The sequence below is a fragment of the Muntiacus reevesi genome, chromosome 21 (genome assembly GCF_963930625.1).
Source record: "Muntiacus reevesi chromosome 21, mMunRee1.1, whole genome shotgun sequence".
Lineage (NCBI taxonomy): Eukaryota > Metazoa > Chordata > Mammalia > Artiodactyla > Cervidae > Muntiacus > Muntiacus reevesi.
The window spans coordinates 2,705,270-2,722,655 of NC_089269.1; the positions used below are offsets into that span (position 1 = coordinate 2,705,270).

General features: G+C 42.6%; 1 protein-coding gene across 1 annotated transcript; it reads left to right on the forward strand.

Annotated features, from left to right (window-relative positions):
* Nucleotides 1-4,986: 4,986 nt before the first annotated feature.
* Nucleotides 4,987-16,906, forward strand: DPPA2 (developmental pluripotency associated 2). Its single transcript, XM_065913819.1, has 7 exons — nucleotides 4,987-5,010; nucleotides 7,729-7,873; nucleotides 9,269-9,429; nucleotides 9,740-9,793; nucleotides 10,242-10,497; nucleotides 13,624-13,819; nucleotides 16,798-16,906. Exons 1-7 carry the CDS (start codon nucleotides 4,987-4,989, stop codon nucleotides 16,904-16,906), a joined length of 945 nt encoding a protein of 314 aa, XP_065769891.1.
* The last annotated feature ends 480 nt before the right edge of the window (nucleotides 16,907-17,386 follow it).

A 17,386-nucleotide genomic window follows, 5' to 3' on the forward strand; every position in this document is an offset into this window, starting at 1 on the left:
GAACTAGACAGAGTAAAAAGATGTGTACAAGGCTTCCCTGGTGGGTCACTAGTTCAGAATCTGCCTTCCAACGCAGGGGACCCTGGTTCGATGCCTGGTCTAGGAAGACCCCACCTTCCGCGAGGCACCTAAGCCCATGCGCGACTACTGCTGAGCCTCTGTGCTGCAACTGCTGAAGCTCACGTGCCCGAGAGCCTGTGCTCCACGAGGAGTCACCGCAATGAGAAGCCGGCAACTAGAGAGTAGCCTCCACTCGCCAAAACTAGAAAAAGCCCGCACACAGCAATGAAGATCCAGTGCAGCTAAAGGATAAAGAAAAGATGTGTTCGGAAAGTTGCACTGGGAAAGAACAGAGAGAGAGTGAATAGTAAGTAAATAAAATGATGGTGTTAGAAGAGCTGAGTGTTTTAAGTGGGATGACGTTAAACATCTTTGAGTGCTAGTAGGATAGAATTTGTAAAGACTGAGAAGTGGAAAACTCAGGAGGGAACAAATGACTGACTGATAGGGACATAGGAGGAAATAACTTCAGTTTACATTTCTTGGCCTGAGTCCCCATCCTTCCTCACCCACAATCCTCATATAGTGGCCGTTGCTCAGGGCTCCAAAAATTTGGGGCACCAATCTTCAGCCACGTCAAGAGGACAACGTGACTCGAGATTTCCAACGTCAACATGTCACAGCTATTCCATGTCTCATAGGAGATTTATCTTGGTGAAAATGCAGAATGCATTCAATATGGAAAGAGGAGGGTGAGACAAGACTTGGTTCGACTGGCCAAGATCACTTGCTGGTGGGGCTAAATTTGCAACTATTATTGAAGAATCTACAGCCAGATTAACTCCCTGTCCATTCATCGAAAGCTTTCCTTGCTTCCTCATCTCACCTGACTGTCAGGCTCTGTCCTAACCACATCCTCTGAGTCAGTACAGAACACAAAATAGCCTGTACTAGTTTGGATTCTGAATTTAAGATTCTCCTAATTGTGACTGTTGCTTCCTGACAGAGATTTTTTTTTTTTTCTGTAAAAAAAAAAAAAAATAGAAGAGAAATCTGCTAATATATTCTTGATCACAAGGTGAAGGTCTGCAAGTAGTGCTCTAAAGTGGAAATAAAATTTCAGTAATCCTTGTAAGTGGGGATTCTTGAAATGAAGGATGATGTAGCAAAGTTGGGAATATCTCTCAGAGTGCAAGTTATCCTTTCCTCCTCAGGAAATGGAAGAACTGAGCAGCTATTCCTTCTGCCTGAGAGGGACACCGTGCCACAGCGCCCAGAACCGCTGTTTCTCAGAACCACAGTGTTCTGGGAGCTCTCTTACAGGTTTTTAACTTTCGACCAGAGTGCCTCCAGCTTTCTCTCTTATATATTAGAACTGCCTTGCAACACAGGGGTCAAAATTATAGAGTATGTTCCTTTCACTGAAAAGAAAAAAGCTTTTGAAAAACATTTATCTAAACAGAACAATACAATGCTTTACATATTTAACTTATGTAGTAAGTAAAATATATTTGAAATAGATAATGCATTTAAAAAAGACTTTAGGACTGTATTATAATTTTGTTTTGGGCTGCACACGGGCTTTCTCTAGGTGGTGGGCGGGGGCCCCTTGACTCCTCTCTGCAGGGGCATTTTTTGTAGCAGGGTGTGGGCTCTTGGTCACGAGTATCGGTAGTTGCAGCCCTTGGACCCTAGAGCACAAGCTCAGTAGTTGTGGCTCACGGTCTTAGTCACTCCCTGGGATGTGGGATCTTCTTGGATCAGGGGTCCAACTGGTGCTCCTTGCCCTTCAAGGAGGATTCATAACCACTGGACTATCAGGGAAGCCCTAGGTAATGCATTTTATTTCATAGGTCCATATATAACTGTGGTTAGAAAAAGTCCTTTTTTCCTGAATTTGTGAAAGATACGGAGTCTGGTATTCCCTTCAAAATAACCCAAGGGAGGGAGAGTAGGTGGCCGTTCAGATTAAATCAGACTGCGTGCGTGCTAAATTGCTTCAGTTGTGTCCCATTCTCTTCCCTGTAGCTCAGACAGTAAAGAATCTGCTTGTAATGCAGGAGACCTGGGTTTGATCCCTGGGTTGGGAAGATGCCCTGGAGAAGGGAACGGCAGTCTACTCCAGTATTCTTGCCTGGAGAATCCCATGGACAGAGTAGCCTGGCGGGCTACGGTCTGTGGAGTCGGAAAGAGCTGGACACGACTGAGCGACTAACACTACTCTGGACTGTAGCCTGCCAGGCTCCTCTGTCCATGGGATTCCTCAGTTAAGAATATTCTAGTGGGTTGCCATTTCCTTCTCCAGGGGAATCTTCCTGGGAATCCCAGGGATCTGAACTGGGGTCTCCTGCATTGTAGGCAGATTCTGTAATATCTGAGCTAATAAGGAAGCCTGAATCAGATTAGCTGGGGGTCAATAGTTGTCAAAGCTTGATGACTGATCCATGAGGACTGAAGATATTACTGTCTGTTTTTATATGTTTGAACTTTCCCATAGTGTAATGTTTTCAAAAACCAGGAGTTAAAAAGTCCAAGAAAATAAATAAGATAATTACATTGTAATAAATGCTAAGAAATACGGTAATGAATGGTCTTTCCACTCAAAGTCCTGTCTTAACCTAAGGCACTGGACTCATTCTGTACTGGCTACCAGATCAACTCTCTTCTAAATCATCCAGAAAAAGCCTGTCAGGTGGGACCACACCCAAGCGGAGAGATGAAGTGTTTTCTTGGCTGAATCTCTATGGACCAATTCAGTTTCCACCCTGAAAGGGAGGAGCCAGGATTCCAAGCATTGTCTGCTTAATCCAAAACCATTTGGTCACACCCTGATCTAGCCAAAGTTTATAGATTTCAGGTGCAGAAAGAACTACCCTGAGGGCTTTCGAAGCACAGATTTCTGGATCTTGTCCTGTGCTCAAGGATTTGATTTTGAGAGTCTGGTTGGAGTTTCATAGTTTACTTTTCCAACCATGCATTTGTGTGTGCTAAGCCGTGTCTGATTTTTCTCGACCCTATGGACTGTAGCCTGGTAGGCTCCACTGTCCATGGGATTCTCCAGGCAAAAATACTGGAGTGGGTTGCCATTTCCTCCTCCAGGGGATCTTCCCCACCCAGGGATTGAACCCAAATGTCCTGCATTGGCAGGCGGATTCTTTACCACTGCGCCCCCCAGTTCTTAAGCAAATCAAGACTGAGTCCTTGCACTTTGAATACTTTATAGTACTAAGCTAAAGCTACCCGTCAGATATGCAGATAACACCACCCTTACGGCAGAAAGTGAAGAACTAAAGAGCCTCTTGATGAAAGTGAAAGAGGAGAGTGAAAAGGTTGGCTTAATGCTCAACATTCAGAAAACTAAGACCATGGCATCTGGTCCCATCACTTCATGGCAAATAGATGGGGAAACGGGAAACTGGCTAACTTTATTTTTCTGGGCTCCAAAATCACTGCAGATGGTGATTGCAACCATGAAATTAAAAGACGCTTACTCCTTGGAAGAAAAGTTATGACCAATCTAGATAGCATATTAAAAAGCAGAGATATTACTTTGTCAACAAAGGTTCGTCTAGTCAAGGCTATGGTTTTTCCAATGGTCATGTATAGATGTGAGAGTTGGACTATAAAGAGGGCTGAGCCCCGAAGGATCGTTGCTTTTGAACTGTGGTGTTGGAGAAGACTCTTGAGAGTCCCTGGACAGAAAGAGATCCAACCAGTCCATCCTAAAGGAGATCAGTCCTGAATATTCATTGGAAGGATTGATGCTGAAACTGAAACTCCAATACTTTGGCCACCTGATTTGAAGAGCTGACTCATTTGAAAAGACCCTGATGCTGGGAAAGATTGAGGGCAGGAGGAGAAGGGGACGACAGAGGATGAGATGGTTAGATGGCATCACCGACTCAATGGACATGGGTTTGGGTGGACTCTGGGAGTTGGTGATGGACAGGGAGGCCTGGTGTGCTGAGGTTCATGGGTTCGCAAAGAGTCGGACATGACTGAGGGACTCAACTGACTGAAAGTTACCTGGGCTACCTGGGTCCTGAAACCAATGGCTTCTGGTCAGAGAAAGCCTGTTATGGATGACCAATGGATGCCAGGGCTGCCCTATTGTTTGTGAAGGTTTTCCTTTAGAAGCTCTGACACATTAGAATGGCCTATGAAAACATCTGTGACTTCTCCAGCCTCATCTCTTGTCACATCCTCCCCACAACATCATCCTCTAGCAGTTCCCAAGAACTGCAGTTGTGCAGTTTCTTCTGCATTCATTAGCAGATCTCTTGCCTTGGTGTTTTGTCTCCTGCTGTTCCTTTTCTAAATTGCCTAACCTTTCCCTTCTACTCAGCTCACCATTATTGTGGGCTTAAAATTTGTGTTTACAGCTAGATCTTGGAGTGCTCCTGTTATCTAAACACTACAATCTGAATCTAATCTCCTGGTGAGTAACACACCCTCAGCCATAAATCAGTTACAAAATACCTTTGAATTTCTATTCCCTCCACAAAACATCCTTCAATCTATCATTAATATTATTTTTTGTTGTTTTTTAATTTTTTTCATTTATTTCTATTAGTTGGAGGCTAATTACTTTACATATCATCAGTATTATTTACAAATATTGTTCATTTGTTTGTAACTTAACAACTGTTTTTCATTTTTTATTTTCTAAGTCTCATCTTAAAGGAATAAAAACCAAAAATTTTGAAAAAGATCAGGAGTGATTATTTATTACCCAGTAACTTGACTCTCACCTAATAGACAAGAGTGTGTATAAATCTGATGAAATTATCACACTGACAGATAACAAGGGGGAGGGGGGAAGAGGAGGGAGGAAAGAGGAGGAATACAGCTCTTCTGGGAAAGAGGAAGTAGGGGACATTTGCTTACTAAAGGAAGGAGAAACTGGACTAGAAACCCTCAGGTTAAGAGGATTAAACTGCAGAGATTGAACACTGTGACTCTGCCTTTCTCTGAGCATTCCTTGAAATGGCGTACTCAAATTACGGGAAGGTAAGTTTGGTTTTGACTTCATTCATTTTCCCACAGATTTTTTTAAAGCTTTTCTAGAGCTCACTTCTATTTCCCTCTTGCCACAAGTCTTAATTTCTGGGTGTGAGAAATCTCTGAGAATCTCCTCTTTGCAAGTGAATTATTTCCCTTCATGTGGTTGGGTGAAAGTAAAAGGGAGAAATTAAATATTTCTCTTTCTAGTTCTAAGTAAGATACTTTTTTCATAGAAAGACATGTTGTAGCTGGGCAAGATAAATCGGTAAAGAAATGGCCGGCTGCAGTGGAAAGAGCGAAAAGGGTAATAGGCCTAAGGTCAGACAGTGAATTGACTAGTGGTTTCTTTCCTTCAGGATAAGAAGCAACCCACTCCCAATGGCCTTGCTACAAAACAGGTTTCCTGACTTTGCTTGGGTAGTCATTAACTAGATGAGAATATAAATTGAGCAGGTTTTATTCACAGGAACCACTTGGAGAAGGGAATGGCAACCCACTCCAGTATTCTTGCCCGGAGAATCCCATGGATGGAGGAGCCTGGTGGGCTAGAGTCCACGCGGTCGCATAGAGTCGGACACGACTGAGACACACAGACACACACGGAGACCACAGTGTGGGCTGAAGGACAGAATGGGCCAATATTAAGAATGGAATTTATGGGCAAGTCATAGAGCTTTTACCTCTTGACTGGAATGATACTTCTCCCAATAATGCCAGTTTGTTTTTTTAAGCTGACCAAGTGAAGTGTGTCCCAGAGTACTCTGAAAAAGTGGTGTACAAACGCAAAATCCCTAGCTGCAAGCTGAAGTGTGAATGCAAGGGGAAGTCTTTAAAAAGATTTAAACAGGGGGAGGGAAGCCTGGTGTGCTGCAGCCCGTGGGGTCGCACAGAGTCAGACGCAACCTGACAACTGAGCTAACAGAGGGAAAGGCGTGTCAAATGCAGATGCATCTAGCTGGTCAGAAAAGAGTGTATCACAGCTGAGCTGGAATGGAGTTTATTTGCCCTTGGATTGAGAGGAAAAGTTAAGAAACTTAAGCACATGTGACTCTGTGGCATCGATCATTTAATTTCTGAGCCTCAGTTACTTCTCTGCTGGCTCAGACGGTAAAGAATCTGCCTGCAACGCAGGAGATCCCGGTTCTGGGCGGGGAAGATCCCCCGAAGGAGGGCATGGCAACAACCCCCTGCAGAAATCTTGCCGGGAGAATTTCCACGGACAGAGTCTATAGGGTCACAAAGAGGAGGATGTGACTGAGCAACCAACTCTCTCAGTTGCCTAATTTGTAAAATGGGACAACCAGTAAATTACTGCAAGTATGTTACAGGATTGAGAACTATAGAAAGCTCCTAGCACAGTGCATGCGTAATGTACAAAACCCATAAATATCAGTTCCTTTCCACCTATCCACTTTAACTTTCATTTATGAAATTGTTAAAAGAACACTGACTGTCCACTGCGCACCCTGTGATTGCTGTGGAGAGTGAGACAGATACATCTGCTTCCCTCGGGCCGTGGGGCTTAACCAAGGTTGGGATGGCTGAAGGTCAGAGAGCTCAGGGGTCTTAAACTGGAAAGGAAGGCAGGGGCCCCGCGGTTCAAGAATTTACAGGCTGCATGAGGGAATTTTGTCTTTAATGGAAATATTTTATTTTTTTAAATTATTATTCTAATAATTAAATTGTTATTTACTTTTAAAAATTGGAGTATAGTTGCTTGGCAATGTTGTGTCAGATTCTGCTGTACTGTCCGGTGAATCAGCTGTGCAAAGCCAAAGTGTGAAAGTTAATCATTCAGTCGTGTCCGACTCTTTGCGACCCCACGGACCTTGGCCCGCCAGGCTCCTCTCTTCAGGGATTCTCCAGGCAGGAACATCGGAGTGGATGTTTATATACAACCCCTCTGTGTTTGAGTCCTCCTCCCAACTGAAGTGTTTTAAATAAGCTTGAGAGCAGTCTGTGGAAAGGGGCAGAGGTGGATTTTGGAATAACAAGATAATTGCTCCAGCCAGTGAGAGCTGATGCTTGCTTGAATCACACAATAGAAGATGAGAAGGCAGAAACACTTTCCACACAGATTTAGGAGATAAAATGAAAATATGTTTTAGCTGATGAAGAGAAAGGCTATGAGGGAAATAGTTTCCCCAAACCCAAGACCTATGTTTTAATTTCCTCTTATCGGTCACTTCAGTTCAGTTGCTCATTCGGGTCCGACTCTGCGACCCCGTGGACTGCAGGACGCCAGGCTTCCCCGTCCATTACCAACTCCTTACTCAACAGCTTACTCAAACTCACGTCATTGAGTCGGTGTAAATCTGCTTTTGCTCATTTCCTCATTGTTTTTCTTATCTAATAAAGGGTCTACTAGGGGCTTCTCTGGAGGCTCAGATGGTAAAGAATCTGCCTGCAATTCAGGAGAGGTTCAATCCCTGGGTTGGGAAGATCCCCTGGAGAAGGGAATGGCAACCTACTCTGGTATTCCGGCCTGGAGAATTCCATGGACTGTATAGTCCATGGGGTTGAAAGGAGTTGGAAATGCCTGAGTGACTTTCACTTTCACACTTCACAATAAACGGTCTACAAATCAACGTCAAATTCAGGAAATCTCGGTCTTTCCATCCGACTGCTGGCTTCGCAGTATCTTATCCATTAGGTGCGCCGTGAAGTCACACATCCTAGTTTACAGCATTAAATGAGAGCAGTCACTGACACTTCCTTTTCCAGAATTTCTTTGAGGGGCCATTAGATGAAGAAAATGTGATTCTTACATTGTATCCAGTTAATGAGGAAATTATTGAAGACCATCAAGTGGATCCAGGTGTTTCTTCAACTTCAGAAGTCAAAGAGGCACCGAATACAAATGATCAAGGTATGAAGACCACAGGGTTAGCTCCCAGGAAAAGTAGGTTCCCCTGACTTTTAGCTATGTGACACCCAGCTGAATTCTCACCTTGATAACCTGTGGGGAGAGATATCTCAAACTCTCATACTTCTCCTTTGCTAAGCACCCTTACTGTCTTACTTTGAAAAAGACAAAAAAATTAGTCATGTGGAGTGCTTTGAATAGAGCATGATCTTATGTGGCAAGTAGATGTGAGCTCAAATTCCCAACCAACGAAGCTCAGTCTTTTCATTTTGGTGAATACGCTTTTTACATACCTCTTATGAAGACCAAATCATTTTTTTCTGAGTTTTTTTGTTATATATAATTGACACAGAAAACATTGTATAATTTTAAGGTATATAATGTGATGATTGATGTATGTGTCTATTGCAAAATGATGACCAAATAAGATTATGAACAATAATAAGAAATTAAGAAACGATGACAAAATAAGAACACATCCATCATCTCACAGTTAACTCCCTTCACCATGGTGAGAACATTTTAAGATTTACTCTCAATTTTTCAGAATACATTATAGCATTAACTATAGTTACCTTGATATGCATTAGATCCCTAGAACTTACTCATCTTATTACTGAAAATTTGTACTCTTTGATCCAGGGAAACTCCCCATTTCCCTTGCCCCCAGTTCCTGGCAACCACCAATATACTCTCTGTGCCTGAATTAAGCTTTTTAGATTCCACATATAAGATCAGATGGTATTTGAGAAGCTAAATCACTTTGAAAACATCTAGTCTTTTGCTTGGTGAGTAATTACTGATGAAATATCTAGTAGACTCTTCGAATCTGTTCTTGGGACTTCGTATAGAGGCATCAAATAAGTATTTTTAGAATGATCTTATTTGGCAGGGGCAAATAACGAGGGCTTCAAGCTAGAGCAGATAGTGACAAGTTAAAGCTAGGCAAAGCGATGTGAGACAGGGTAACACTTCTTTGTTGAGGAAAATGAAGCAGGTGGACAGAAAGGAGGACTGTTGTTGGACGGTGTGTTTTAATGATTTCTGTAAGGACAGATAGTTTGTGGACCCGCATCCAGATGTTTTGGAGAGCAATCCAATGTAATGTTCTATTCAGGAGGTTGGTGATAGCTGTAAAAAGTAGTTTACTGAATGTAGTATAAAAAACTTTTAATTTCAAAATGTGGGTTTGAGTCCTAGGTCTGCCATTTTCATGATGGTGTGATCCTGGTTAAGTCCTTGAATTCTTGAATCTATTACCTTATTTGTAAGATGAGGACAAAATACTGGATACGTATATGTGCAAATTGAGTTGTGGGGAGTGAGAACTTCGCAAAATTAGAAAGAATTTTACAAATAGATTAATGTATTGCTATTTTGGTCCCCTTCTTTCCTCAGTTCCTATTCCTCAAATAAATGAGCTTGAGGAAGATTGTCCAAGCTCCAGCTTTAGAAGATCAGTTTGTCCCTTGCCGACCGCACTGCCTCCAATTAACGATGTGAGTCGGGACACTTTGCGGTACTGGTGCCAACAGCTTAAGCTGAGCACCGACGGCCAGGTGAGTGCACTGCTGGGAATCTCTGGTGCTCGGGACAAGCACGGGAGCGCTGCCAGCTTTCCATTTTCATGAGAAGTGAAGTTGCTAAGTCGTGTGTGACTCTGTGATCCCATGGGCTGTAGCCTACCAGGCTCCTCCATCTGTGGAATTCTCCAAGCAAAAGTACTGGAGTTGGTTGCCATTTCCTTCTCCAGGGGATTTTCCTGACCTGGGGATCGAACCTAGGTCTCCCGCATTGCAGGCAGACGCTTTACCCTCTGAGCCACCAGGGAAGGCCTTTAATTTTAATTTCCCTTCTTAATTTCCTTAGAAAATAGAAGTTTATCGGAGACTCCAGGAACATGCTTATCCTGAAAAAGATCAGGTGAGTGAGGAATGTGGTGATGTAAGTGCTGTAAATTTCCCCTCTTCTCCACCATCTCTATACCTTGTACCTTGAAGGCAAAGGTTTCTCATTCAAGACAATTGGCATCTGGGGTCAATTAGTTTCTTATTCTCCTGAGGGTTGTCCTGTGCATTTTATTTATTTATTTATTTGTCCTGTGCATTTTAGGATGTTTAGCAGGCTAAATATCCCTGGATTCTACCCACAACATGTCAGGGGCCTCCCTCCTCCTACACACAGTTTAGGAAACAAAATGTCTCCCAGCTGAGAATCAGTAGTCTGAGGGAACTGACATTCCTAAACCATTTCTACACTGACATACGAAGGTCATGCATGAAGGTCAATGCATGAAGAATGATAAAATCGGCACAAACATGCTTAGGGCAGTGGCAGTTCACTGCATGCTTATTGTGAATTTCATTTGCAGTATATTCCTAAATCCTCACGGGAGGCCCGAATGCACTCGTGTTCAAGGAAACACAACGTGGTGACCAAGATAGGAAGTGTACAGAAAAGGAAGACGAGGAAGGGCGAGGAACGGACTAGCGTGGTTGAGGTGGTAACTTCAGCTCAGGCGGCCATGCTGGCAGCATGGTCAAGAATTGCTGCAAGAGCTGTTCAACCAAAGGCTGTGAGTTCCCGTGCCCTTCGCACCTCTGAATCCTTTCTGCCACAAGCCTCAGGTAAGATCAGCCTTAAAGAGTGGTTACCACGCCAGAGAAAGAAGGCAGTCCTTTAAAAAAAAAAAAAATTTGCTTTATTTTACTTTTTGGTTTCACTACATGGCATGTGGGATCTTAGCTCCCCCCACCCGGGGGTTGAACCTTTGCCCCCTGCATTGAAAGTGGACCTCCAGGGAAGTCCCAGAAGACACACTTTTTTTAGTCCAATACTAATGGTAGTTAAAGTGAGAGTTAAAATATCTGCAGATGCAATGTTAGCTTCACAGAGGGCTTAGCTTTTGATTGATAGTCAAGTTTTGCCTGAATGGCTCTGAGTCAGGTGATTGAGTTGGGGATATTTTCTCACCACTAAATGGAAGGTGGGAAGAAAGCATAATCTGATAACGAGGCCAGCCATGGCCAGAGATCTTCCCCTTTCTCTCAGAGAAACCCAAGGTTTCTCAGTGTAAACCCTAATATCCTGATTTATAAAACTGAAGATATCAACTCTTCAACTTCATAGAATGACTGTGAGGCTTATGAGATACAACTTGGCTTATTAAAAGTAGGCAACAAGTAATTGAATATTTGGGGCCCCTGTCCTCTTGAGAAATCTTGAGTGAGCATAACTGGGCTTCATCTTTCTTCAGTTCCTGCTCCTCTAGTTGGTATTTCTGTTTTCATTTCCAGGACAGCCTCCCCCAGGTCAGTACACAGTCACTGTCTTCTGTGGCTTGAATTCTTTTCCTCCCTCCACCCCATTTCCAGAGGCGTTCTGAAGCCTGTTATTCAGGACTGACTTGTGTGGCACTGTTCGCCAGACAAAGACCCAGATGGAAAAAGAGAACAGATTGGGAGCTAAAACTGGCCTGCTGGCTGCCCCCCACCCCCAGGCTGTACTTCCTTCTGTGAGGAGAAACGAGCGCCTTTTACTAGTGTTCAAAAGCAGTATCCAGCCACAAAGCTGTCTCGGAGACCTGCTTCCCCGACGAGAACACCTCTTTCTAATTTTCATTAATGTGCCATGTGAGCGAGTGGCACCCCAGACTTACCCTTTCAGCTCCTCTTCATCCAGTTTATCAAGGTGCTTCATGCAGTTATCAAGCACCTACTGGGATACAGGCGAGTGCCTAGCCACCATGTATATTGTGCCGTAGCATCTTTACTCTTTTTAAATTTATTTCTTTAAAATTTATTTTATTGAAGTCATAGTTGGTTTACAAAATTGTGTTAATTTATACTGTATAGCAAGGGATCCAGTTACATATACTCATACACGCTTCTGCATATTCTTTTCCATTATGACATCACAGGATATTGAATATAGTTCCTTGTACTATACAGCGGAACCTTATTGTTTATCCATTCTATATATAATAGCTTGCATCTGCTAATCTCAAACTTCCCATCCATCCCTCCCACACTCCTCCCCCTTGGCAACCACGAGTCTTCATTCTCTGCATCTGAGTCTGTTCCACTTTGTAGATAAGTTCATTTGTGTCCATATTTTAGACTCCACATGTAAGTGGTATCATATGGTGTTTGTCTTTCTCTTTCTGACTCACTTAGTATGATAATCTCCAGGCCCATCCACGTTGCTGCAAATGGCATTGTTTCATTCTTTTTTATGGCTGAGTAATATTCCACTGGGGCTTCCCAGATGGTGCAGTGGTGAAGAATCCACCTGCCAATGCAGAAGACTTGGGTTTGATCCCTGGGTTGCAAAGATCTCCTGAAGGAAATGGCAACCTGTTCCGGTATTCTTGCCTGGGAAATTCTTGCCTGGTGGGATACAGTTCATGGGGTTGCAGAGTTGGACATGACTGAATGAGTGAGCACAATATTCCATTCCATTCCATTCCATTCCATCTTCTTTATCCATTCGTTGATAGACATTTAGATTTTTTTCCCCATGTTTTGGCTATTGTAAATAGTGCTGTTATGAATACTGGGGTGCATGTATATTTTTGAATTACTGTTTTGTCTGAATATATGCCCAGGAGATGGATTGCTGGATTATATGGAATTTCTACCTTTATGGTGTCATGTCTTATATTTAAATCTTTAAGCCATTTTGAATTAGTTTTTGTATGTGGCATAAGGATGTATTCTAACTTGATTGATTTACATGCAGCTGTAACTTTCCCAACACCATTTGCTGAAGAGACTGTGTTTTCTCCATTATACACTCTTGCCTACTTTGTCAAAGATTAGTTGAGCCAAGTGTGTGGGTTCATTTCTCGGCTCTCTTTTCCATTCCATTGGCCCAGATGTCTGTTTTTGTGTCAATACCATGCTGTTTTCATTAATGTACCTTGTAGTGTTATCTGAAGTCTGAGAAGGTTATGCTTCTACTTTGCTCTTTTCCCTCAGGATTCTTTGGTAATTCAGGCTCTTATGGTTCCATATCAATTTTAGGGTTACTTGTTCTAGTTTTGTGAAAAATCTCATGGGTAATTTGATAGGGATCACATTAAGTCTGTTGATTGCTTTGGGTGGTATAGCCATTTAAACAATATTAGTTCTACTATCCAAGACCATGGTAATCTCTACTCTTTTTTAGTGTGAGGAGCTTTTATAGCTATTTAAGCCTACATTGATTGATCCTTTCTCTAAATTTCAGACACTGGATATCTACTCCCAGTAGATGGGATTTCCTCTGTTGTCTCTCAAATATCCCATCTCCCTAATTAGATTGTTCCTTCGACTTTTAAGCAAAGATCTTTCTGCCTGTTTTCTATGGTTGAGGTAGTACAATGTAGTGGTTAGGCAAATGGACCATGCGTCTAGAATACCAATATCCTTGTTTTGGTTCTGGGAAAATTATGTTCTTTTCACACTGTAAGCTTCATTTACCTCACCTGTAAATTAAAGCAAATACTAATAATGTCTTAAGAATAAATATATTAATATGTGTGAATCGCTTAGCAAAATCCTAGACACAAAGCAAGTTCTCCTGAAAGTGTCCTGTGTGCTGTGCAGTTTGTGAATCAGATTATGGTGTCTTTGGTCTACATTCTTGATGCTTATTCAGTTGATTCATCACCAGGACCTAAGAGTGAAATTAAGAGAGACTCACCGAGGGGTTGAATTGGGGTGCTGCTACCTGATCTTAGCCGTTTACATTTGCTGTTTTTCCCCGTCTAGGTGTCCGGTGGTGTGTGGTCCACGGCAGGCCGCTCTTGGCAGACACAGAAGGCTGGGTTCGCCTGCAGTTCCAAGCAGGTCAGGCCTGGGTGCCTGACACCCCCCGGAGGATGGCCTCTCTCTTCATGTTACCTGCCTGCATTTTCGCACCCCCAGACCTGGAAGACAACCTGTTATGCCCTGAATGTGCTAAGAGGTACCCCTTAAGTATATACATATTTTTCTTTTTTATTTATTTTTATTAGTTGGAGGCTAATTACTTTACAATATTGTAGTGTATTTTGCCATACATTGACATGAATCAGCCATGGATTTACATGTGTTCCCCATCCCGATCCCCCCTCCCGCCTCCCTCCCCATCCCATCCCTCTGGGTCTTCCCAGTGCACCAGCCCTGAGCGCTTGTCTCATGCATCCAACCTGGGCTGGTGATCTGTTTCACCCTTGATAGTATACTTGTTTCAATGCTATTCTCTCAGAACATCCCACCCTCGCCTTCTCCCACAGAGTCCCAAAGTAAGTGTATTTTTAAGTATGGCTAGATGGGTTTCTGAATAATTTGGTGGGAGAAGGCAGAGGGGAAGCATGCTATTTCATTAATTTGTCATACAGATCAGAATCCATATGCCATATATCCAGAAAGCCATATAGAATTCACCTGTAATGCAGGAGACCCTGGTTTGATTCCTGGGTTGGGAAGATCTACTACAGAAGGGATAGGCTACCAACTCCACTATTCTGGCCTGGAGAATTCCATGGACTGTCTAGTCCATGGGGTCACAAAGAGTTGTACATGACTGAGCGACTTTCGCTTTCAGGGAAATAGGAAGCAAAAATAATTTAGTGGTAGATTAGAACTCAGATAAATACGGCTTCTTCTTAGCAACCTTAATAAAGCATCTGACAAGTTGGACCTTAACTGTCTCAATTTTAGAGAGATCTATTCCTTTTGTTGTTACTGATTTTTGGTTGTGCTGGGTCTTCTTTGCTACATGTCGGCTTTCTCTAGTTGCATTGAGCAGGGGCTCTCCTTCATTGCAGTGCATGGCCTCCTTGTTGTGGTGGCTTCTCTTGTGGGACATAGGCTCTAGGCACAGGCTTCAGTAGTTATGGTTCATGGGCTTAGCTGCATCTCGATATGTGGAATCTTCCCAGACCAGGGATTGAAACCTCGTCCCCTGCATTGGCAGCTGGATTCTTATCCACTCTACCACCATGGAAGTCTGAGAGATCTGTTTTAAGAAAGAAAAAATTAGAGTTCTTACCATATGTCAGATACTTAGCTGGGATACAAAAATTAATGACAAAACCCATTTAGCATGCCGGGATGAAAATGACTAAGAGATGCTATGAAAATATACAGGTAGTACTTATATTGGAGTAACTTAGGGAAATTTTAGAAGGGATTACATGTACTGAGGAAGAGCTCACCAGTTAGAAATTAACAATTTGGGCATTTTGATAGTGAAAACAGCCCATACCAATACCTGAAAGTGGAAGAATATGACCTACTTATGGACTGCAAATAGGCCAATAAATTGAAGCTTATTGATGAGTAAGTCTATAAAGAGAAGGAGCAGACTACTGGTTTTATATCTATATTAAAGGTCTCTTATATTATCCTGCAGTCTCCCAGTCATAGTCTCCCAGTCACTTTTGGGACATAAGTCTTCTTTGAGAAAATGATGATGGTGACATATCCTCCATCCAAGAAAATACACATTAGGAAGACACACAAGCAGTGCCTTAGGTTTTATGTAGACACATAATTCCCAATGGTCATCCATAAGTACAAAATCCAGCTTATGGTGATAGGATTGGCTGGAGGTGATTCAAGATTGGTGTGAAGGGAAATTATAGTATTTTCTTTTTTGGATGGTAGACTGAAATCTTGCAACAGAGACTAGATTGGAAGGTAAGAGATTATTGTAATAACTCTGGGAAGATGCAATTTATGACCTTGACAAATAATTTAAAGAGAAATGTAAGAGTTGCAGGAGTGTAGAGAATCAGGATGCCATCTTATTAGAGGATAGGTATTAATAGAAGTTCCTCTGAGCCACCAGGGAAGTCCATTAATAGAAGTTCAATTTGATGGCCAAAAATTACATGTGGTACATGCTTGACATGTGTCCAGTGCTCAGAAAGTATGGGTTAGAGAGAAACATCTTTGGGAAATAGAAGGAACTGCAGAATAATCTCGAAGGCAATGGCACCCCACTCCAGTACTCTTGCCTGGAAAATCCCATGGACGGAGGAACCTGGTGGGCTGTAGTCCATGGGGTCACTAAGAATCGGACACGACTGAGCGACTTCACTTTCACTTTTTACTTTCATGCATTGGAGAAGGAAATGGCAACCCACTCCAGAGTTCTTGCCTGGAGAATCCCAGGGAAGGGGGAGCCTGGTGGGCTGCTGTCTATGGGGTCGCACAGAGTCGGACACGACTGAAGTGACTTAGTAGCAGCAGCAGAAGAAGAATCTTAAAGAGAATCAGCTTATTGATGACAAGTGAGCAATGAAGACTGAAAAAGTGCAGCTACAGGTTGGGAGATAAGTGAGAAAGCCAAGGGTAGAGAGTTTCAGAAGGAAATGGTTGGCAGTAAGATAGCAATGTAGTGCTGTTGTGAATGTCAATTTGGGATGCTACTGGTGGTCTTTTTGAGAGCAGGTTGAGAGGGTCAGGTGATAGAGGAAAGCATGTGAAGAACTAGGAACAGGTCATACTGATGATCTCTACTACTTGAACTGAGCAAGAGGAGATAGCAGGTGAGGCAATAATATCAAGGGAGCTTGCTTGTGTCTTTCCCTCCTTCCTTCCTTCCTTTTTCTTTTTTGTTTTTAAAGGGCATACCAAGAGCTTTGTGAACAGAGAAGGCATTTGGAAAGAAGCTGTGAGGAGGAAAGGGAGGGTATAAAGATAAAGGTGGCAGCACCAATTGTAGTGTACAGAATAGGAGCCCTGATATTAAGTGGACAATCTTTCTTTTGTTTGCCACATAAAATCTTGTTACTTTTAAAAAATCTTTTTAATTTTAAAATCTTTTAGGTGGTAGGGCAAACTACTCAGACTCCAGAAGTGTATTCCTTATCGATCATTTTCAAGGATTTGGTATGGGATAATCTATCTTATTCTAAACATTTTTTCAAAATTCTTTTCTGATTTGCTTTATAGGAATAAGAAGATTATGAAAAGGTTAATCGCAATGGGGAGGAGGAAGAAAGCTGGTTTGGATACACCAACATCATTGCTTTCAAACGGGCCATGTCTTAAGACAGACTAAGTGATTACCAGAGGGGAAGGAATGGGAGGTGGGGAAGTGGGTGAAGGGGTAATTACGGTAATCATGGTAATTAGATTTTTGTAGTGTCAAATATCGAATTACTGTGTCACACATCTGTAGTGGGTGTGTGCATGTGTGTGCTCAATAGCTCAGTCCTTCAGCTGTGCTCGATTCTTCGGGACCTCACGGACTTCAGTCTGCCAAGCTTTGCTGTCCATGGAATTTTCCAGGCAAGAATGGTGGTGGAGGACTTGCCATTTCCTTCTCCAAGGGAAATTTCCTGACCCAGGGATCAAACCTGCATCTCCTGCATTGGCAGGAGGATTCTTCACCACTGTGCCGTCTGGGAAGCCCTGTACCTCTGTAACGTAATGTTTTATATGATTTTACCTCAGTTTTTAAAAAGTTAGAATTCACCACTGAAGTCATCTGGTCTTGGACTTTTGCTTGGTGAGAAGATTTTGATTACTGATTCAATCT